Raw genomic sequence first — 25,110 nt, forward strand, 5'->3', positions numbered from 1 at the left:
TTTGAGGTGCTGGACCCTTTTGTAGATCCAAGTGACACCCTACATCCTCCTCCAATTGGAGGGCAGTTACAGCTTTTCGCTACCCAATGGGAGTTGAGCATGACAGATGTGTTGGTTCTACAAACCATAAAGCTAGGTCTCTCCTTGGTGTTCATCTCCACAACCCGAGGCACTTCATTCAATATCCCACCCCAACCTGCATCATCAAAAAAAGTCTCATGAAGACCGAGATTTGGTATTTCTTAGAGATCAGGGCCATAGAGCAGGTTCTTATAGAGCAGGAGGGACAAGGCCTTTACTCAATCCTATTTCTAGTGCCAAAGAGCTCGGGGATCTATCCTGGATCTGAAGAAGCTCAATGTACACCTGGCATACGCACGCTTCAAAATGCAGTCCCTCCAGTCCATCCTGGGATGCATTCGAGAGGGTGACCTCTTAGCGTCAATAGATCTATAGGAAGCTTACCTACATGTACCAATTCGGCCATCCCACAGAAGGTTCCTGAGGTTCTATTACGCAGGACGCCATTATCAATACAGGGCCCTGTCGTTCAGCCTATCTTCAGCACCTAGGACCTTCACCAAATTGTTAGCAGCAGTTGCAGCATTCCTCATATCAACACTTTGAGGCTCCAATGTTTCCTGGACATCCTCATCCAATCGTTATTCCTCACACAGGCCAGACTCTACCCATCTTACAATACAAACGCTCCAGGACCATAGGTTCTCCATAAACCTGAAAAAGAGCCATCTGATTCCTATTGCCAGACTCCTCCACCTGGGAACAGTGATAGACACAACATCTTGCGAGGTTTTCCTCTCCCAGGATCGTCTAGACAGCATCAGGGTCCTGGTGAACCAGCTTCAGCTATCACAAACAATGACGATTGTTCTTCTTTCCCAAATTTGGGAAAGATGATTTCGTGCATAGCAATCGTGGCTTGGGCACGTCTACCTTCAAAAACCCTCCAATAGCTCCTCCTTCCACACAAGAGAGTAGGTGCCAACAGTTTCACCCCAAAGGTTCGAGTTCCACCAAAAGTCCTTCATTCCCTCCACTGGTGATCTCTCTGTAGCCAAGCCCTGGAGGATTCCTCAAGACAAGGTCTCTCTCAGCCAGAGGGTCTTCCTCCATCCGGAGCCTCAGTGGCTCCAGTTGACTGTCTGGCACTTGAGAGGGACATCCTGAGAAAGGGCAGTTTCTCCTGCAAGATTATCCAAACTATCCAGGCCTTCAGATGCCTCAACCATTAGTATCTATGATACTACTTGGTCGACCTTCTGTAAGTGGTGTTCTAAGAAGCACATCGATCCCATTGGGGCTTCAATTCCACGGGTCTTGGATTTCTTGCAGGTTGTCTCCAAACACCCTCTGAAGGCAAGTAGCTGCTTTGTCCACAATACTAGCACGTGACAACTAGCAATCACTTAATCAGCACCTCGGGGTGTGTAGTTTCCTGAAGGGGGCTACTAACCTGAGGCCTCCTGTAGTTCATTGGTATCCATCATGGGACCTCTCCCTTGTACTACAAGCGCTCACTTCTCCACCGTTTGAGCCATTTAGAACTATTAGCTTCCAGCATCTGACTTTTAAGACCGCCTTTCTCATAGCCATCACATCGGCCAGCAGAATCTCAGAGTTAGCGCTATCCTTAAGGGAGGACTTATGCATCATCCACTTGTACAGAATTATTCTGCGTTTGGACCCTGCATTCACCCAAGGTGAATGCCTGGTTTCACCAGGCCCAGGAGGTCATTTTGCTGAACGTTTGCCCGGCACCTAGCCATCCCCGCGAGATACGTTGCCATACCTTGGATGTAAGGAGGACATTATGCAGATATATAAATGACTGCCTCATTTCAATGAACAGTCCCCGTTCATTTCCTTCCAGCTGGAGACTATGGGAAGGAAAGTGACTTTATCAACAATAGGGCGCTGGATGAAGGCTTGTATTGCACTGGCCTATGAACAGCAGACCAGACCAGTCTCAGGCCGAATAACAGCACACTCCACCAGGAGTGCTGCCACCACGGCTGCCTGGTCAACACAAGCATATATTGAGATATGAAGGGCGATGACGTGCATTTCTATCGCTCTTTGTCAGAAACTACAAATTGGACAAATTCACTTCTACCGAGGCATTATTTTGGCAACAAGTTTTACAATGGGTTCATTTTAACCTAGAGACCCTGGACTGACCTGTTGCCCGCCCTGGAGACATTTAGCTTGGGTATGTCCCATGATTGGACTCTCCAAGCAGCGCACAGAAGAAGGAACATTGGTCTTACCTGAATGGTGATTCTCTGTGCACTGCAGAGAGTCCAACCCCACCCAGGAATCTGTTAGGGTCCAATGTCCTGGAGTGGTCGGACTACACTGCAATTACCACGTCTTCAGTTGGACCATGCCCTCAAACTGGACTCAGTGGAGCAGAGGAGGCATGGCCAAAGCTTTACAACTCGGTCTCTGGGCAGATAGACAGAAGTTAACCCATGCTTGGACCTCTCCCGCAGCGCACAGAAAACGACTGTTCAGATAAGACCATTGTTCCTTCTGCTCAGAGTCTGGAGTTCAATCCTGACAGGTTCAAGATTGACTCATCCTTCCATCCTTCTGAGGTTGGTAAAATGGGAACCCAGATTGTTGCAGACATTGTAAACCGCCCAGAGAGTACTGTAAAGCATTGTGGTGGGCAGTGTGTAAGTCTTAAGTGCTGTTGCTATTACTATGTATTATACCATCCATGCAAAATCTACATCTGTAGGCATTCTGCTCATAAGTATAATCAAGTCTTTAATCCATTGAGTGAATGTGGCATACATTTATCTTTCCAGTGTTGCAGTATCAGTGTTTTATCCATGGTAAGGAGAATCCATTTATTACAGTTGTTAGATTCCACTACGTATATAGTTTAAGAGAATATTATTCTTGAAAATACTAGATTCTCCTGTGCGCTGCTTGGAGAGTCCAAGCATGGGTTAAATTAGTCTGGTTGCCCAAGGACTGAGGTAATTTTTTCCTTTAACCACGCTTCCTGTTCTTCCTTAAGGCCAGTTTTTCAACTCAGTCTGGCCCATCAAGGACACATTTGGAAGTAATAGAAGCAATAAAAAGACAAAAAAAGGGAAAATACCAGGTCCAGATGGATTACTAGCGGAATACTACAAAACACCACAAAATGTACTAAGCAACATAATGTTAGAAGTATTTAATGAGCTGTTATTTTTTTTATTAAAGAGTTTTAATAAATTTTACAAATATATCCCCTTCCCCTCCCTCCACCCCGATCCCACCCCTCCTCCAACCCTTCCCCCCAACCTCCCAGAGCAAAATACAGAGTATAAAATTTAACAATCATACGCTAACATAAGCTAAGTAACTTTTAACATCTTCCTCCTCTTGTACTTTAATTCTTCTTTTGTTAAGATAACTTTAGATAAATTATACCAATCCTTGTTCTTTCACTCATAAGCTAATTGGAATTTCTTAGTCCGATATTTATTTTGGTATATATATTCAATCCATCTTCTCCATTCCAACTTGAATTTCTCATCTGAATGGTCCTTGAGATATGCTGAGATTTTGGCCATCTCTGCTAAGTTTACTACTTTTAACGTCCATTCTTGAATAGTAGGTAACTCTTCCTTCTTCCAGTACTGCGCCACAATGAACTGTTATTGAAAGCAAAAATACAGGATTCCTTAACTCTTACATAACTCTTATCCCAAAAGAAGAAACAGACTTGCAACAAATAAAGAACTATAGACCAATCTCTTTTTTAAATGTGGATTATAAAATCTTTGCATCGATAATGGTGGAAAGACTTAAAAGACTGTTAAATGAATTCATACACTCAGATCAAAATGTGTTTTTTTTTTTGCCTAAGAGACAAATTAGAGATAATATGCAAACTATATTGAATGCATTAGACTATTATGAAGTACATCCCGGGAAACAAATGGCATTGTTATTTTTGGATGCACAGAAAGCTTTTGATAATGTAAATTGACAATTTATGATAATGCAACTGCAAATGATGGATTTTGGGGAAGGATTCATAAATATGGTTAAAACTGTCTATAAGGAACAACAGGCTAAAGTAATAGTAAATGGAGATATGACAGAAAAAGTGCTGACTAGAAAAGGGATTAGACAAGGGTGTCTGCTATCTCCACTATTATTTATATTGACATTAGAAATTTTGAACAGAAAGATAAGGCAAGATAAAGATATAAAAGGAATGAAAGTTTAAAAAAAGAATATAAATTGCAAGCATTTGTAGATGACTTGGTATTCATTATTGAAGATCCAATAGAAACCGGTCCAAAACTATTAGAACAAATAGAGTATGGAGGAGTGGCAGGATTGAAAATTAATAAAGATAAAACAAAAATGTTAGTGAAAAACATAACAGAAAAACAGAAAAGAGAAATAATGGAGAAATTAGATATTCCAATAGTAAAAAGAGTGAAATATTTGGGAATTCAGTTGACTTTGAGATGCGTAACTATTAAAGAAGATAATTACTATAAATTAAGAAATTAAATTGAAATGGATATAGAGAAATAGAAAAACTTATAGTTATCACTAATGAGAAGAATAGTGGTAATTAAGATGAATATTCTATCAAAAATATTATTTTTATTCCAAACAAAACCGATAAAACTGGGAAAAAAGTACTTCGAAAAATAAAATAAAATAATAAGAAAATATATTTGGCAAGGAAAGAAAGCGAGAATTAATATAAGAATGTTACAAGATTCAAGGATTAGAGGTGGGTTTGGTGTACCGAATTGGGAATTATATTATCAAGCAGCAGCTTTAACGTGGATAAAAGAATGGATAATATTAAGAAATGCAAAGTTATTAAGCCTTGGAGGGACACAATATGCAATTGGCACACATTTTTGTGCTATGGGAAAAATACATGGTTATTTTCAGAGACATTGTGTAAGAAATGGTTTATACGCAGTATGGAAAAAAGTAAAAGAAAAACACTATATAGAAGTACCAATGTGGCTTTCAACAATAGAAGCTTTGACACGTCCAAATATTAGCAGTACGAAAAAGGTTATTAGGCACAAAGATATACTAACAGCACAGGGAGGACTAAAACAAAAGAAAGAATTAGAAGAACAAGGGATTGATATAGGATGGTTTAAACAAATGCAAATGCAAACAAGATATGAGAAAGACGTTAAAGAGTATGGTTTTAATATGGAAGATTCAGAATTAGATAGGATACTCATGGGAACAGATGAAAAAATGATTTAAAAATTGTACAGTTATTTACTTAGAATAAATTTAGAAGAAGAGATTAAAGAAACAATGATAATTTGGGCAAAAAACTTTGGATATACAATAGAACTAGAAAAATGGCAACAACTATGGGAAAGGAACTATAAAATGACAATGGCGACAGCTTACAATTGCATAGAATTTATGTAAAATGTTTTATAGATGGCACATGACACTGGAAAGATTAGCAAAAATGTTTAAGGATAAATCAGCTAAATGTTGGAAATGTCACCAATTACCAGGAACATATTATCATATGTGGTGGACATGTAGCTATTGGGTTAAAATACAATCATGATTAGAGAAAATGCTACATCAGCCCATAGAATTTAAGCCAGAAATACTCCTATTGGGTATTCTACCACAGAAATATACTAAAGAAGACTCATATTTGATCATACAAATAATAACAGCAGCTAGAATTGTATTTGCACAAAATTGGAAAGCAGATAAAATCCCTTCAACATTGAGAATAAAGGACAAAGAGGAAACAGTGTATTACAGGACATGGGGGCGATTTTATGATTGGCTTGAAAAAAGATACATATAGAAAGAGAAAGGAACAAAGCACAAAACAAATAACTCAGATGACACATTATTAAATCAGGGAGAGGGGAAATAAGAAAGTATGAAAATGTAAATGTACAGGCAGAAAAATGATATGAATTGATAAATATTAAATAGCAATTATAAGAATGTATATTTAAGAATGAATTTGAAAGGAAAATAAAAACCTTTTTTCTAAAAAAATTAAAAAGGACATATTTCAGTGAGCTCCAGCTATTAATTTAGTGTAGGCTTGGACTCTCCAATTTGGCACAGTTGTATTTCTCTTTTGTTATTTTATTTTGTTTCTTTTAAAACGTTTTTTTCCTTCTTTTTCATCTTTAGTTTGATTTCAGCATTTTAAGGTAGGAGCGACTGTTGGGAGTGTTCTGCCTTCTGTGCCGCTTGCAGTCGGAGGCAAATAGTTGATTTGGCTGTTTGTCAGCCTGAATTGCGGCAGTGTTCCCAGTGGCCGCCAGTGAGCATGGGAGACGTTTTGTTTTGTGGGTTTTTTTGGTCTTCCTAGTCGCTTGGAGAATTCTGAATGCCATTCAAGTGACAGTTGCTATTTTCCTCCTCCACCCTCAACATGTTGGGGTGGCCATTTTGCCAGCTGCCATTTCACGTACTTTTGGCCACTTTGCCATCCGTATCCGAGCAAATCGCCGCCAAGCGGCCAGCTGAACATGTTGACATGTTTGGCCACCATGTGACCAGGACTGCCGCCAGCGAGCCAAAGCTTCACTAGCAGCCCAGGGGTTCCACAACCTGCAGCTCTTGCAAGGCGGTCCAGGGCCTTGGCGGAGTCCTTGTTTCCTGCCCTACGCAACTTCCAATATGCCTGATGCTTCTCACCATGGCTTCCTGGGCAACCCAGAAGAAATCTGCAGGGTGGCAACGTACAGTAGTTGTCCCCTTCTCCATTTTGTCAGAAACTATATATTGGACACATTTGCTTCTGCTGATGCATCATTTGGCAGAAGAGTCTTGCAAAGGGTTCATTCCACGACCAACATCCTGGGCAGACCTCCTTCCTGCCCTAGTGACATTTAACTTGGGTATGTCCCATGCTTGGACTCTCCAAGAGCACAGGAGAATGACCACTGGCTTATCTGAAGGGTCATTCTCTGTGTGCTGCGAGAGAGTCCAACCCTCCCCAGGGTCTTCGGGTCCAAGGTTTTGGAGCACCAGATATATTCCACGTCATCTCATCATCCTTCTTCGGTTCCAGCAATTGTTGAAAAACTGGCCTTAAGGAGGAACAGGAGCTGTGGTTGAAGGAAAAAATTAACTCAGTCCTTGGGCAACCAGACTAATTTAACCCATGCTTGCGCTCTCCCGCAGCGCACAGAGAACGACCCTTCAGGTAAGCCCTTGGTCATTTTGTCTCACAGCCATGTTTATATACACCACTATTTCTTCCCAAAACATGTTAAATATAAGACATTATAAAAGCATGTGTTTGAAAGAAGCATTATTTTATTAAACTTCTAGCAAAATGCTTAGGCCATCCTTTTTTGAAGAAACATAATGGAATCCATTACATTCTAAATATTACTTTTTGTTGTCAAATTAAGTAATATTTTGAGGTATATTGACACTCTTCCTATAGAAGTTAAGACATTCTCCCATTGTCTAGGCAACCATTAATTCTTTATTCCACTCATTTCTTACATCTGCATATCATCTTGGTATTATATTTGAATGCTAATTTGAGTTGCTATGCAGGCTTCACATCTGAAAACATGATTCAGTTCAAAGATATTTGTTGTAGGTCATAAAATGAATTGGTTTAAGGCAGTGATGGGTTGCAGGTGGTACACCCCCGGTACGGGCATATCGGTGCCTGCCAGGAGCACCGTGTACCATTTCGGTATGGTGCTTCGGAGGGCCCACTCGTTCCTTACCTGTATTTAAAGGAAACAGGGCATCTGCGCACGTGCGCACAGCATACAGCGCCTCCACGGCACTCCTCCGAGCAGCTGGAGCATCACAGGAGGTAAGGATACGTGCATACTGTGCACGTGTGCATGCACACTGCGTGCGTTCATGTGGTGCCTGCTAGGCCCCGTTGCACCGGGATCCGGAACCCATCACTGGTTTAAGGGGACTATTGATACATGGGCCAAATAAATTAATGGATGAAGTTAGTGTCAACTAAAGGCCCTGTAGAAGGATTGTAAGAATCTGAAAAACAAAACGTAATCTTAACCATATTTAAAATTTGTTACTTCAGATATTGCTTATCTGTAGAAGATTTATTTAATGGAACAGGCTGCATCTCTATTAATGAAGGCTTGTGTGGGACTGGATTGTCTTACAGATACTTTGATGAAGTCTAAAGCTGTGGCTATTTCGATGTGAAATCGAAACCCATGTACAGTGGGTTGTTAGTGATGTAAATGAGCGTTATTTTATGTGGTAAAGTAACAGGGATTGCAATAGCTATGGTTAATGTTTATGAACATAATCTATATTCTCTATTATGTTTTATATTTATATTATGTTTTATGAATGTTTTCAACACTTGAGTGAATGTTTTTGTAACAAAATGGTAATGGAGAAGATTTCAATAAAATATTGGATCCTAAGCCTGATAAAAATAAATTGGTCCAAAACAAAATTCAATCATTAGTGAGAGAAAAAAAAATACTTATGTAGAATAAATGAATTTAATAGAATTCATTTAGCCAATTAAAAGTGAATTCACATTTTATCAAAGTGTGCAGCAAATTTTTAGGCATGATTATTATTATTTTTAATATTGACTTTATATCATTGAATTCAAGAGTGTAATATCAGTGTTTGTTATGTATCAGACCATAAGGGAATTATCATGAAATGTGTTTCAAAAAATTTTATATTTTAATGCCTCCCTTCTGAAGGTTAAAGAATTTGTTCAATCAATGCATTTAGAAACCTTACATATTCTTTGATATGAATTCATAAATAATAGGTGCATAAATTTTTGAAAGGGGAGTATAAAGATATCTGTTGAATCACAGCTTATGCATCATATAAAGCAAGATTAAAAATAAAGGAGAAAATAATTTGAAATATGAATTGCAATATCTATGGGCAAATATTAACAAATACAGAAGAACAAATTTGAATGAAATACTGCCTATACCAGACAGAATTGATGCTCACATGTTTATAATAGAATTAACAGGGAGACTAATTAAGACACAGCAACATTTTGGCTAATTGCTTAAAGCAAAAGAAATGTAGGGCAGTGATTCCAACTATTAAAGGTGAAAGATAAAATATATAAAACTTCAATAGGTATAAACTGTCAATTTAAAAAGCTCCATTCAGAGTTATGTAGCAAACCAGAGAATGTATAAAATGAAAATATAGAGGCTTTTAAAAATAGAATTAACCTATCATATTTAGATGTTACAGCAAAACAACTTTTATTTGCTCTACTGAGTGAGAGATTTAAAAAATGATTTTAAAATGACAAGTGAAATACCAAGATTGGATGGATTCCCTATTAGGTGGTATAAAATGTTTATAAATCTTTTGGTGCCAAAACATTTTCAATTGTATGATGAGATATTTGATAAGGGAATTTTATCAGCAGCATTTAAATAGCATATTAATACAAGCAGGTATAGATCACATTCAGTGTGCTAATTATCATCCAGCCCATTTATTAATGTTGATAAAAAGGTTTTAACAGTGTTACTAAATACATTACAGCAAGTGATATTGTTTGTTACTAAGAATGATCAAATTTATAAAAAATAGGCAAACAGGAGATAATATTAGGTTAGTATAAACTTTAATAAAAACAAAAATCAATTTGCAATTTTACTGTGTGATTCTGAAAATGCCTTTGATAAAATATATAAACAGGACATGTTTGTCATATTAAGATTTGGATTTCCTTTGGAATTCATAAAATGGGTCAAGATATTAATACAGGTTGAATTGTATAAATTGCAAGAATCCCCTCAGGACTACATATTACCCGGACTCAAAGTTCCGACAGCTATAGTGAGTTCTCATGGTGACATGATCACATTTTGGGTACTTGGCAATTGGCCTGCATTTTATAGCTATTTACAGTGACTCAGTTTCCAGCAAAAAGTACCCATAGAGAACAGTAGATTTTCTTAACAACCATGGTGTTTGCTTTATTAACATCCACATTCACTTAACTGTTGCAAAAAAGGTCATAAAATTGGGCATGGTCATGTGGTGGCCCGCTGACACAACTTACGACCATAATTCAAAGCTCAATTATAGTCGTAAGTCAAAGATTACTTATGTTCATCATAAGATAGTTTAGCTTTCTCTGTTTAGAATGTTAGGATCCCTATGAGTAGAATTTTAAAACTGTTGCCTTATGATTTTACAAGTCAATGGTAGCTTTGTGGGGGATGGTTCCAGTCAATGGTAGCTTTGTGGGGGATGCCTTTGAGAAGAGGAATGCCTTTGAGTCATTGGGACTACTGGTAACTGACTGGGCTACTTCTCTAAAACTTTCTGAGCAAGATATTTGGAAATGGTTTACCATTGCTTTTTTTTTCTAGGGCAGAGAGGGAGTGACTGACCCCACTGGCTTCATGCCGAAGGCAGGACTAGAAGTCACAGTCTCCTAGTTTCTCGCCTGGCATATTAAACAACTCACCATTCTGGTTCTCTAGCACCAGTACTAGATATGAAATCACATGTCATTTTACTAGATTTATCACTGTAGCCTAGAAATTTCTCATTATTGAATTAAAATGAAAATAAGTGATTCCATTTGTTTTTCATAATTGATAAATATGTTTAAGTGCTAATAATATTTTCAGACTTTTTAAAAAAATATCACATTTTATCTTATTTTATAGAGGTCTGTATCTTTTTTACTGTAATTGTTCTAAAATTGTATTCAGTTTTGATCACTGATAATAATAAACCTATGTGGAGTTAGCAATTTCCCTCCATATTTTTCTCACGAGATAACTGTGCTAGTACACAAAATTTGTATACATATAATCCAATGCAGTTTGATAGCTATTGCAATATTATACTGTTGTATACCTAATTAGCTTCTCATCTTCTTCCTTTCCTCTTTAACTCACTTAACTTCTTTTTTTAATTTTAATGGATATTTTATATCTATTCATCCATCCATTCGTCTTCATCATCTATCTATGTAGCACATTTTGGTCAAAGATTGTGATAAAGGTTTACCTACTACCTAAAAAATACAGAAATATATAAGATTTTGTTTTTTAGCCTCCGGATCATAGTGGCTTTCATGTATAAAGAAGCAAAAAATGATTTTGTCTACATTAAAGAAAACTTAAGTATTCAAAATGAACTAGATCTTTGCATAAGGAATGAGCCTCCCTCCCGCCCCCAAAGAAAACCAGTATTAATTGAATCAAACATATTCATTGTTTAATGGATTGCTTTTAAAATTGAGTTTCTCAGAAATTGAAGATTATAGTAAGACGTATCTGCACAATTTAACTAGGCAAATAAAAAATTAACTTTTCAATACACATTAACATACATTTTTCAAGGCCATTTTTTTAGACAAGTAAATAACTAAAATATAGGTATAATTGTCTTAAAAGTATGTATTGTATTAAAATAATCAGAATAAAGCAAATTATTAATATAAACTTCAGTTAGCCTCATCTCTTCTCTGCAGATATAATCTAATAAAGGGTTTTAAATTATTATCATGCCAACTGATCCCTGTCAGATCACTAGCTTCTATTATCTACTATTGTGGAATGTGACTTTTATTTCTACAATTACATTTAATAAATTCTTAGGTGCTATTTCAGCTGCAAGAAGAAGAGACAATATTTTATTGCTTAATTTTAAACGCTTGAGTAGAATTTATTTTTAGTGCCTTATTAGGTTTATTTCATGTGAAAGATCTTGTCATGCTACTGTTTGAACAAGAATATTGTCTTCTACAAATACAGTACTAGCTCTATTATTTTTTAACATGTGTTGGTAGTATTAAACAATGATTTTCAAGACATCTGGTTTTTATTTATTCTTAAGGAAAAGTCTGCTTCAGATGAAGCTGCCTTGCCCAGTAGCAAAATCACAGAATATGCACAGAAAACCTCTTTCTTCTGGAGTTCAACATTATTTTGTTTGAACTCTGTCAGGATCGTCATTCCAGAAGTGATCAGAATACTTTTTAAAAAAAATGAATTTCAAACTGGTGTGTATGTGAGCTTCACTGGCTTCCAGTTTCTTCTAGGTACAATTCAAGGTACTGTTTTTCACCTTTCAAGCCTTACATAGCATAGGACCACTTTATTTACTGGACCCCCTGAATCTGAGAGTATCTACTGATCCTAGGCACGCTTCAGGTCCCTTTCCTGAAGTCTTACCATCCAGCACTGTCTTTTCCATGGCTGCCCATACATTATGGAACACCCTACTCCGGATTATTTTACAGCTTCTTTCCCCCCCTTTTAGGCTTTTGGAAGGCTATCAAGATCTGGCTTTTTATCCTGGGGTGGAACAGAATGAGGGTATCTGGTAGTAGTTGTGGGTCATCCCAAAGGGATGGTTGACATGCTGAGTTTTTGTTTTTTATTTTATGGTTTTAGATTTTATAATTATTGCATTATAATTTGTTTATCATTTATAAGTAAACCTGTTTTATTGTTGTGAGCCCCTGAAAGTTGTTTTTAAAATGGATGTCTATACAAATCTTTTACATAGACAAATAAATCTTCAATTAATATGTTTTAAGGTTTTAAAGCAAGTTAAAATAGAATAGTATCATTACACAAAGCACGATTACAGTAGCCTCATGATTCTTCTGGTATTACCAAGAATCCACTGAGAGACAGGTTGGAATAATCTAGCAGATGTAAAGGTGATGGTGACCAATTTTCAAGGGATAATACTATTTTAAGATAGTATTGAATTATCATGTTGAAGCCAACAATGAAGAGGCCTTTAAGTTATATTCAGAATGAATTTCATTAAACTTATCTTGAATCCAAAAATGAATTTTAATCATGCATGACTTTGTTTGTTTCAAGTAATAAAGTTTTAATATGTTTTCTGGGGTAGCCCACCCACCCATCCATTGAACCTTTGAAAAAATGGAAGAACTGGCTTTCCCGCAAAACCTATCAAAGGATAGGTTGAAGCTGCAGTTAGAAGAGATTGTTATGGGTTGCATCAAGAGAGTTTGGGTATGGTGCCAGGTTATTGTTGTTTCTGTTTTTATTTTTTTCTGGTTAATTATTTTATAGTGTTGTTTTTAGATTGTGAGATGCCCAGAGTTCTGGTTTGAGATGGGGGGAGAGTATATACATATATTTAAATTAAATACAGTAAATGTTGGTATAATAGCAATAGTGATTTGTGATTCTCTAAACCATTCTAAATGCTGAGCAAACAGTATAATTTGCTGTAAAAATAAATATGAAAATATTTTAAAGGCCTATTAGCTCTACTATCCTGTTCCATAATTCAAACAACAGATCTAGTCAAATAAATCAAAGTAAAAGACAAAGCAAAGATCAGAGAATATTATATTTTCTCACAGACTTAGGCTGTTTAGTGCCAGGATCCAGAACTGGGGAATCAAAAAGAGTGGAAGATAGTTCTTTCAGATTCATTCTGTTATGTGTGCTGGATTTTTAGGGATAAGGAATATGAAATCTCCTGGCATTTATGTTTTACTGGTTTTTAAGGGTATTATTTTTTAGTCTTAATTTTATTGGGATTGGGATCTTAATGTCTGTTTATTTTAATTATTTATTAGCAATACAGTCCTGCATATCTTTTATCCTCCTCTTATCCATCCATCCATTTTATATTTGTATATATATATTCCCCATGTAGTAATTTTAATTGTTTTAATTTTGTTTTCTGACATGGACTGTACACCGCCCCGAGTCCCTTTCGGGAGAGGGGGCGGTCTATAAGCGCTAATAAATTGAATTGAATTGAAATACAGGCAAGTCCTTGTTTAGCAACCACAATTGAGACCAACAACTTAGTTAAGTGAAGCAGTCCCTGCATGAAAGTGCAACTGTGCTAATGATCTTACTTCAGTTTTCCCTTGCTTTATAGACTGCAAAAGTCAGATAGCAAAGTTACTTTTTCATCACCGTTTAACTGTGAATGATCTCTGTACAAGATTACTTGAGGTTGGTTTATACTGAATTTCACTAATAGACTAGAATCAGTTGCTCAGTATAGAAGTGTTTTTATAAATTATATTTTAGAATTAATTTACAACTAGGTTGAAAATTCACATAACAAAACTGAATATAATGAAACATATGTTGTACAGGTAATCCTCAGGTTACGAGCATTCCCTTAGCGAACATTCGAAGTTATGCAATAAGTGCTCCCTAGCGTTTATGAACAAGTTCCAAAATTATGAATGTCGCAGCAGTTGTTCGCCCTTACGAATGGCCACAGGGGCTCTGCAACATTATCCCTGTCTATTCACAAACACACCCTGGGCCGGGTCTTGACAGACATTCCCGCCTGTGGACACTCACGTTGCAAAGATCTCTTCTCTGTTACGGTTTCTTTGCCTACATCGTTGCTTCAGGCTTGCGGTGCATTTATAGAGAACAGAGACCTATTGTACTGTGAGGTCATATGAGATAAGTAGCGCAAGATCTCATGCTACCGATCACGCATGATCTCGCACTTTAGGCCTCTATTCTCTGAGAATTGAGGGCTGGACATTTGCAACAAAGGAAAGGCTTTAGTCCTTCAGGCCTTCCCTCCATTTGCCATTTCCTTGCTAACACCTGTAGGGAGATTGCGTCCCTATAGGCTTTGTCAGCATCAGCAAAGCTTGGGAGAGGCGGCCGCCTTCCTCCAAAACTCTGTTCCAGCTGGCAAAAGCTTTTTCCAAAGGGCTGCTGAGGCTACAGGGACACAATGCTCAAGTGCTTTGCTGATGAGAAAGGAGGCCCAGAGGTGCATGAATTAAAATAAGTAAACAAATAAAATAAATAAATAAAATCATTGCATGCGCTAAATTTTTTATTTTCTCAGGATAAATAGTATGATATTTGGGGATTAGATTTTATTTGACTAGAAAAATATTGTGGATTGCTTAAATATATTGATTTACAGTAGTAAGTGTTTATATGTTATATTAAAGTTAAACTAATATTATATGAGGGACACGGTGGTTCATTGTCTAAGACGCTGTGCTTGCCGATCAGAAAGATCAGCAGTTCAGTGTTTCAAATCCCTAGCGCCGCGTAAGGGAGTGAGCTCCCGTTACTTGTCCCAGCTTCTGCCAACATAGCAGTTCGAAACCATGTAAAAATGCAAGTAGAAAAATAGGAACCACCTTTGGTGGGAAGGTAATAGTGTTCTGTGCGTCTTCACCGTTTAGTCATGTTGACCACATTATCACGGAAAATGTCTTCAGACAGCGCTGGCTCTTCAGCTGGAAATGGAGATGAGCATCGCTCCCTAGAGTCAGGAACGACTAGCACATATGTGCAAGGGGAAGCTTTATCTTTAATATTATATAAATACGGTTTTTAAAAATATTGGTTAATATTTTAATGTATTTAGGTATTTATTTAATTGGTTATTTATTTATATATTTTTCATATTTCTGAACCACCCATCTCTTTCAAAGAGAAATTATTTATTTAAACTTAGAGAGAGGTGGTTCTTTTTTATAATTTATACCGAAAAACGTTGGAGATGTTGTGGCCCCCCCAATGGTCAACAGAGCTGGCAGCAAATTCGGACAGTGAGGAAGTTGGGGAGGAATATGGGCCGGTCCTGGAGTCTGGGGAAAGCTCTGATGAGGGCTCTGTGTCGGAGGCAGAGAGGGGGCCTGAGCATTATGCCACTTAACTGCCTTCAGAGTCAGACATCAGTGAGGCAGACAAACAGTTGGAGCCTGTTCCCAGTGTGCGCCTGCACAGAGTTGTCAGACGAAGGGAACAGCTAAAGAACAGGGGTCAGAACACACACATCTTATGAAAACATATTTGGTATACATATATAGAATGAGATATCAGCTACTTAAAATGAAAATAGTTTAGCAGTAATGTGTATAAAGGCAGGTTTTCATCTATTCAATTACATTTCTGACTCGGTTGGACGGTCGGTCTGTCTGTCTGTCTATCTATCTATCTATCTATCTATCTATCTATCTATCTATCTATCTATCTATCTATCTATCTATCTATCTAATTTGTTTCTCATCAAGTTACCAAATTTGTTAAAACATTTCACCAGTAAATGAAATAACTGCTATTGTTGGATTTTAGGTTTTAAATTTATCATTCCTTTAGAAGAATAAACTAATCAAACCAAATTTTGTAAATTGTTTGCATATATGCAAATTATACAACAGCAAAGTTGGAAGGGATTTTGGAGGTCTTCTAGTCCAACCCGCTGCCTAGGCAGGAAACCCTATACCATTTCAGACAAATGGCTATCCAACATCTTAAAGACTTCCAGTGTTGGGGCATTCACAACTTCTGGAGGCAAGTTGTTCCACTGATTAATTGTTCTAACTGTCAGGAAATTTCTCCTCAGTTCTAAGTTGCTTTTCTCCTTGATTAGTTTCCATCCATTGCTGCTTGTTCTACCCTCAGGTGCTTTGGAAAATATGATACATTTATGCTTATCTCAGCAGATTCATTTCAATGGATTTGTAGGATAAATTTATATTTTGATAGAAGTGATTTATATAATACACTGAAAAACTTACACAATGTAGGAATGCTGAACTTGTACAAAGGAATCCTATATGCATTCCATGAGTCAATATTTCTGATTTCTGATATTTCTGATTTGGGAGGAATAACACTGAATATGATTTTTTGCAAGATGTAGATCCTCAAATGATGAAAAAATAGGTGGACATTATGTAGCAACAATATGCTCTTGTATGAAATACTCATGTATTATAACTATACAATTCCTGCTACTTAGTAAAATTGTATAATCTGGTAAACCTAGAGCAGTGATGGCGAACCTATGGCATGCGTGCCACAGGTGGCACACGGAGCCATTTGTCAGGGCACGCGAGGTGCTACCCTGTCAGCTGAGTTCACCCTTTTTAAAAGCCATTTTTCACCCTCCGCAGGCTCCAGAGGCTTTATAGGAGCCCGGGGAGGGTGAAAACAGCCTCCCCCGCCCCCCCGGACGCACTCCGGAGGCATCAGGGAAGCCTCCAGACAGCTCCTGAAGCCTTCTGAGTGCTCAAAATGATCCTCCGAGCAAACCAGAAGTGACTTCCGGTTTGCTCGGAGGGTTCGGAGCGCTCAAAACGACCCTCCAAGCAAACCGGAAGTCACTTCTGGTTTACTTGGAGGATCATTTTGAGCGCTCCGAAGGCTTCAGGGACTGTCCGGAGGCTTCCCTGACGCTTCTGGAGTGCGTTTGGGGGGGCGGGGGAGGCTGTTTTCGCCCTCCCCAGGCTCCTACAAAAGCCTCTGGACCCTGGGGAGGGCGAGAAAAGCATGTAAAAATGGGGAGGGAGCGCCTGTAGTGCCATCCGATTTTAAGGCATCCCAGATTTTAGTGTTTTTTTATTGTCATCTTCTCTTTGTAGCCACTTTATAGATATTAGTTTCATTTTTGAGTGGTATATTGCAGAAATATTAACAGAGTTCTACTTTAGAAAAATAGAAAGCCAAGTATTTTGTAAACCTTATGCATATGGTAAGCATAAGGAGAGGGAGACATTATACTGAGAATTCAAATAGGACATCAAGAGGAAATGTGATGTATTATTTTGGTTATTTCCAATATGATTAATATGTGAATAACATTAATATATCAAGTTATATCTATCTATAATTGCTTATGATTAAAGATGAAAAATTTACCAAGAACTGATTTCCACTATACACTACTATGGTTTACATTTCTGTCACATTAAGAAGTTTATTTTATCTTATGTTTTATGTCTTGAATGAGTTGGTAGTAATATTGAAAGGTGACATTAATAATGAATTTTAAAACATTTTGCATCCTTTATTTGCCCATTAAACAGCTATTTCCCCTCCTCCATCATTTAAAGATAAAGATAAGATAATAAATTCATGAGTTGCCCAACATCCAAAGATATATGTTCACCAATGATTATAATCTTGTTTTCTCTTTGTATAAGCTTAGGGTTATGTCACTGAGAGTAAGGCATTCTAGTAATTCTTGATGGTAATAAACATATTAATACTTGATATATAACTGAAGGTGCAGACTTCTTCCCATCACAGAATGTCAAATATTTATTATTTATACGTTAAATAAATTTATATGACCGCCCCATACATTATGACTCCAGGCAGCATACAACATTAAAAATGTGTATGATATTAGTACGATTGTTCTTTTTAGTCATCATCATATAATTTATTGCATACTTTCATGCATTTGTCAACATTTAAGTTTGCTTGAGCTTACTAATAAAGAGTATACAATTATTTACACCGATTGCCAAAATTAATTAGTACAATTGAAACAAAATATAATTGTTTCTAGATTCTGTATTTCAAATTGCCTCATTGTACATTCATGTTTAAACATTCACAAGTACATCTTCATTGCCATCTCTAATTCTTTCAACAGGTAGAGAAAATTGTTGATAAAAGAAAAAACAAGAAAGGAAAAACGGAATATTTAGTGCGATGGAAAGGCTATGAGAGTGAAGATGACACATGGGAACCTGAACAGCACCTTGTGAATTGTGAAGAATATATACATGAATTTAACAGACATCACAATGAAAAACAAAAAGAAAGCACATTAACAAGGACAAACAGGACATCTCCAAATAATGCAAGAAAACAAATTTCTCGATCTACTAATAGTTCTTTTTCAAAAACGTCCAAGTCCTTAGTTATTGGAAAAGACCATGAATCAAAAAATCAACTGTTTGCTGCTCAGAAGTTTCGGAAAAACAACACTCCTCTCTCTGGTAGAAAAAACATGGACCTTTCAAAATCAGGTATAAAAATTCTTGTGCCCAAAAGTCCTATAAAGAGTCGGACAGCAGTAGATGGCTTTCAGAATGAAAGTCCTGATAAGCTGGATCGCATTGAGCAGGATCATGAAGATTCTGTAGCCCCAGAAGTGACAGCAGAAAAACCAGTTGGAGCTTTATTAGGTCCTGGAGAAGAACGTGCTAGAATGGGGAGCAGGCCAAGAATACATTCATTAGTGCCACAATTGCCAGTGCCAGTAACAGCTACCATTGCATCTGCATTAACAATAAATGGAAAAGGTAAGATGTATGGATGGATAGGTTTTCCAGCAAATTTTGTAGATATTTACGAGTAACTTTTTAATGTTTCAGAAATTGTCTCATTGTACAACTTGTTCCAGGAACAAATATGCAATATGTATCTTTTTTACCTTGAATGTTCTCAATTTTTATTTATTTATTAAGAAAATTTATGTGGTCACGCAGATCACCCTCATTGACTCAGGGCAGATTACAAGGATAAAATTGCAGTAGAAAAACCGATAACCCACTATTTCCAGATGGGCTCCTTATCACTGGAGTCCCCATTGGCAAAATCACATCTTCAGGCCCTTGCAAAAGATAGAGTGGGAGCCAATCTTACAATAAAACACACAACAAAATTTTGTTAGTTTACACTTTTCTGAGAAGTATATTGTGATTGATTTTTTTAAAGACAGGTTTTATCAGGGTCTTGAATTTACCAACCATTAATTGTTATTTGTTTGATGGATTTTAGAAATAAATGGTAAAGTTCATTGATGTTGATAGAGAACCAGTATATTCTGCCGTTTTCATTTTTGGACAAGTGTATTTATTTACTTTGTGAATTGTTGGTATATTGCTGTTTCTCTATGACATATTCTGTATATTCAGTTACAGTCTTCTAGGTAGAACATAATCTTCGAGGGAATATGAGAAGTTTCACAGGAAAAGAAGGGAGTAAAATTATCTGACATTGGATGTGGACATCTGCACAAAATATGTTATGAATTTATTATAATTCATTATCAGATATTCCCTCTATTCTCTTACCTATATTTTATAATTCTGGTGAACGCACTGATTTATTTATTTTTTCTGTCTTATATAAAGCATTTGAAATATTATAGTATAGCTCAGGAGTGTCAAACTGGCGGCCTGCAGGGTGGATGTATCTCGTGTAGGCCGTGCCCACCCCAGCTCCACCAAAGGGAAAACATCATGATACATCATGTGATGGCAATGTGACGGCACAAGTTTTATATACCTTGGTATAGATGTTAAGAACTGGAATTGTATATGAAGGCCCTAGTTTATACGGGAGGTTTCTATGTGTTACAGAGCATTTGATCTTGTTTTTTAGACTGTTTCTAGAACTGTACTACTTTGCTCCTCCATCATTCTGCTTAGCCCTAGCTTTCTCATGAGAGCCTGAATGGAAGTTAAAGTTAGCTTCATATGTTTATTTATTATTAAGCCCAAATGAGGAGACTAAAACTCACTTCTAAATGAAGTGGATAGTATCTTGTTTTAAATTAGTTGTTTTCTAATTTACTACCGTACCTAAATTTAGAAGAGAAAACAAAAAAGGGGGAGATTTGGCCTTTGTGCACCTCATTTTTGGCCCTTATTTGGAAGCCTTTTCTCAGCCCTTTTCCAGCCTTTTTTCTACCCATTTTCGAGACTTTTTTGGCTTGTTTTAAGCCCTTAAAAAAGGGCTTTGGGGCATGTTTTTGAAACTTTTTTCGGTTCCTTTACGAGGCTTTTTTCAGCCATTTTTGATATTAAGTTTGTGAGGAGACAATAACTGAGGCAAGGCAGGATAACAAGGCTTTATTACAACAGCTAACGCAACTCCATAACCAACAAGCTTGGACAGTTCCCGCTTGTCAGCAATTTATATGCAGGCTGTCCCACAGTTAGCGAATCACTGCGCAGTAACTTTCCCGCTCTTGCCACACGTGCGCCTCGACCAATGGCGAGCCTCGAAGACAGAGCCATGTCTCTGATGCTAAGACATAACACCCCTCTCCACCAGTCTGGCGCATGCATAATCTGCAAATATGCAGGCCGCCTGCGCGTGCGGTCCAATCTTCTTGGCTCGGCTGGAACTGACGCAGGAGGAGGAGGAGGAGACTTCTCCAGGGGAACTGCCTGCAACTGCGCTAACACTCTGCCTGGCAACTTTGCATGCAACCCTGATTGCCCAGGTAAGTCTGGCGCCGGCATGGTAGACTGCCTGGTCAGGCAACACGGCGTTTCTGTGGAGGTGTCCGGAACAAACGGGGGGTCTATAGGACCAACTGGGAAGAGATCAGCTGGCATCTGCGTCAAGGCTATCCGCGGTCGCAGCTGATCAATGTGGTGGCACCAAATGCGCCCATCACATAGGCCAATCCTGTAAGAGCAGGGACCTGTTAACTGCAGAATGCGCCCCAGTAACCATCTTGGTTCACCCCCATAGTTCCGCGCGAAAACCAGATCCCCCATTTCAAAACCCCTGGTGTGGTCATTGTTGGCGATAGGTTTGTCATTGCAATAGCTGGGGTGAAGTCGATCAAGGTTAGTCCAGAGGCGGTGGCCCATTAACATCGCTGCAGGGCTGCGGTTAGTTAGGGGATATGAGGCTGTGTGCTGTACTACAGGTATCTGTCAATTTAGGCCTGCCAGTCCCCTGGTCCTAGCCTAGCTAGAGACTCTTTAACAGATCGCACCGTTCGCTCTGCCATGCCATTGCTCGAGGGATGGTAATGGGCCACCAAGACGTGAATGCCGTGTCCCGCTAAGAACATCTGAAAAGATGCAGACGTCATCTGGGCCCCGTTATCGGATACCAATACGTCCTGGCACCCATGAGTTGCGAACATCTTTCGCAATGCCCTAATTAGCGCCTCGGTAGTGGTCGATGGCATTAGGACGACTTCCACCCACTTTGAATATGTATCAGCCACTACCAGGAACATCTGTCTGTGGAAAGGCCCTGCAAAATACAAATGGATCCTAGCCCAGGGAGTCTTGGGGTCCTCCCACTTCCTAGGGTGTACCGCGGGGGAAGCTGGCCTGGACTGCTGACATTCCTGACAACTAGCTACCCAATATACAATATCCTGATCCAGACCAGGCCACCAAATGTAGCTCCTGCCCAGGACCTTCATCTTGACTATTCCTGGGTGCCCCTCATGCAGATAGTAGAGGATAGGTTCCCGAAGTTGAGGAGGAACAATCACCCTATGGCCCCACAGTAGGCACCCTCCTTGTACCGACAATTCATGCTGCCTGTGCTTGAACGGCAGGAACTGCGAGGTAAACTGCGTCTGCAGCCAACCCCTCCTTACCCAATCCAAAACCTGAGCTAGAGTAGCATCCCTAGCCGAATGGGTGGCAACATCTGTGGCCGTTAAGGGAACCGGGAGGCCCTCTATCAGTAAAACCATAGGGTCAGGATCCAGATCAGCCTCGGTCACTGGCAGGGAGCAACGGCTTAGGTCATCCTCATGCCCCATCTGTTTCCCAGGCTGATAGATTAGCTTATAATTGTACGCAGTGAGGAATACGGCCCAACGGGACGTGCGGGGCAATAAGATCGAAGGAGTTTGTCTATCGCCTGCCAATAAACCCAATAAAGGCTTATGGTCTGTCACTAACTCAAAGAAATGCCGGTAAAGGTAGTTGTGGAACCGCTGCTAATGCCTCCTTGTCTAATTGACTATAATTTCATTCCGGAAGGGACAAAGTCCTTGAAAAGTACGCCAGAGGCGCCTCAGACCCATTTGGGAACTTGTGGCTCAGGACAGCACCCCTCCAAATGGTGGCATGTCACATGGGAGCGTCGGGAAGGTGGTCGCAATACTGGACAAGGACGACATTGGATATTAAAAGCTCCTTTACAGCCACAAAAGCGGTTGCCTCCCTACAACTCCACCTCCAAGTGGCACTGCTATCGAGGAGCCAATGCAAAGGCTCCGCTACAAAGGCTTTATGGGACAAAAACACGGAGTAGAAATTTCGGAGGCCAAGGAAAGCTTGCAATTGGGCCTTATTGGTTGGTTCAGAAGCCTGCTTAATGGCTGCTATCTTTCAGCTGGTAGGATGGATGCCCTTGGCATCAATCAGATATCCCAAAAATTCCACTTCGGTTACCCCTATCAGACACTTAGAAGGCTTAAGCTTTAACCCCACGTCCTGGAACTTCGACAAAACGGCACGCAACCTCGCCATGAGTTCAGTGCTGTTTCTGGCAGAAATAAGCACATCGTCGAAGTACGGATCAACTCCCGAGATGCCATGGAGCAATTGCTCCATGAGGCTCTGGAATATGCCTGGGGCTACCGGCATTTAAAAGCTCCCCTGTGGATGACGATAGTCTGCGCTTCAGCAGCAGCAGCATCCACAGGAAGCTGCTGATAGCCTGAGCAAGGTCCAGTTTGGCAAAAATGGAGCCCCGCCCCAACGTAGGAAACAGTTCCTGTACTACAGTGACAGGGTAGGGGTTGGATTGGAGACTCCTGTTTATTGTGCATTTAAAATCCCCACACAATCTAATGGACGCATCGGATTTCAAAGGAATCACAATGGGGGGGGTCTCCCATTTGGAGTAATCCATGGGCTCTAACACCCCTCGAACCAGTCCAGACCCAGTAGACTGGGGAGGTTGCCCTGGATGATGATGAGGGGAAGCCTGCCCTCAAAACTCGGAGTGACCACTTGGAACCAGCCACTGCCTACTACTGGAATATAGTTGCCCTGATAGTCCTGCAACTTAATAAAGCAAGGTGACAGGCGCTTCTTTGATAGGGAAGGCAGCAAACGATAGTAGACCAGGATAAAATAGACTTTGAAGAGCCGGGGTCCACCTCCATGCGACAGGGCTTGCCCTCAAGTTGGACGCTGAGATAAATTTTATTTCCTGATGTCGCGTTGGTCTGGCTGTTCAGCAGAACAACCTACCACTGTTCACAAAAAATTGCAAAACAGTCCTCCGAGGTGTGGTAAGACCGTGACTTTGGCTTACGATAAGTTGAATGGTCAGCTGGTTGACCTTGAGGAGGAGATGGTGCGCTGCACACCTTAGCCAAATGTCCTTTTTTCCCACACTTGTGGCAAATAGCTGATGTGAAACGATACCAGGCATGGGCATGGTTCCCGCCACAACCAGCACAGTGGCTCTGACGTAATTTCATTCGTGAGCGCCCTGCTCCGCCGCCTGCTGTTTTGAGGTGGTCAACACCAGCCTCATCGGTGTCGGACGAAGAATGTTCGTCCACCTCCCCGTGATGAATAGGCACAGTCTTAGTAGATGGTAACGCAGGTGGCGCTGCAGCTTGACCCCTTTCAATCTCAGCAGAGGACTCGGACATCTCAGAGGCACAAGCCTCATGTAACGGCGCTAACAAACGGCGACACAGCCTTGAATCAGTCACCCCGCACACAAATTGCTGAAGTAGCGCAGTGATTCGCTAACTGTGGGACAGCCTGCATATAAATTGCTGTCAAGCGGGAACTGTCCAAGCTTGTTGGTTATGGAGTTGCGTTAGCTGTTGTAATAAATTGCTGAAGTAGGGAGTCATCTAGATTAGGAAAATTGCAGTGCAATGCTGCAGCCCTGAGGGCAGCCAACTGGTTCACTGACTCCCCCTCTTTCTGTAGCCTTTGTTGAAAAGTATATTGCCTGGCTATGCGAGATGGAGCTGGGGCGTAATGGTTCTGCAGGGTCTCCCATGATAGGGACTGGACTGGTTGCAGGGCGGCCAAAGCTCTGGCTGTTCCGAACATCTCGCGCCCACAAGCATTCAGGAATTGAGCTCTCTTTCCCACACTAGGCAAGTTAGCCAGATTATTTGCCTCGGGGAAACATTCAAAACGGTCAATGTACACCTCCCAGGACTCTAAACCTGGTGCAGATGGTGCGAAATTGTTAGACATGGTGATTCTGAGGAAGACACGTTCTGAGGAGATTGCCTCAGCGATTAGCCGAAAAGCCTTGTGTTAATAAAAAAAAAAATTCTTACGTGATACAGCTCTTTCCTAGAATAGTTTGAATTTTTTTTCTTTTAATTAAATCGATGTCGCTACTGGATGGAAGGTATCTGAACTTGGCTTACAAGTTCTTTCTTCCACCTGCTTGTGCTACAGTAGCTAATTATATGGGCTAGACCCTGCTGGAGGTCCAGGTTCCTCGCAGGCAAGCTCCGGCTGGGCCGGCCATCGGAGTCCATTGTGGCTCTGCTTAAATTGCTTCTGATTACTGGCTCGTGAGCGGGCCAGGGAAGTTACCCTGCATTGCCGCTTCCTCCACGTCTTTCTTCAATCGTGCCACACTGATGTGG

At 39.6% G+C, this 25,110-nt stretch overlaps 1 protein-coding gene across 1 annotated transcript in view; it reads left to right on the forward strand.

The window, feature by feature from the left end:
- CDYL (chromodomain Y like) overlaps window positions 1-25,110 on the forward strand; it is a 170,465-nt gene that overhangs the window by 63,990 nt on the left and 81,365 nt on the right. Inside the window, exon 2 of the mRNA XM_081951161.1 lies at window positions 18,409-19,063. Within this exon, the coding sequence (XP_081807287.1) occupies window positions 18,409-19,063 (655 nt within the window). The remainder of the gene's footprint in view (window positions 1-18,408; window positions 19,064-25,110) is intronic.

This window comes from Natrix helvetica (genome assembly GCF_964273705.1).
Source record: "Natrix helvetica genome assembly, chromosome: 4".
NCBI lineage: Eukaryota > Metazoa > Chordata > Lepidosauria > Squamata > Natricidae > Natrix > Natrix helvetica.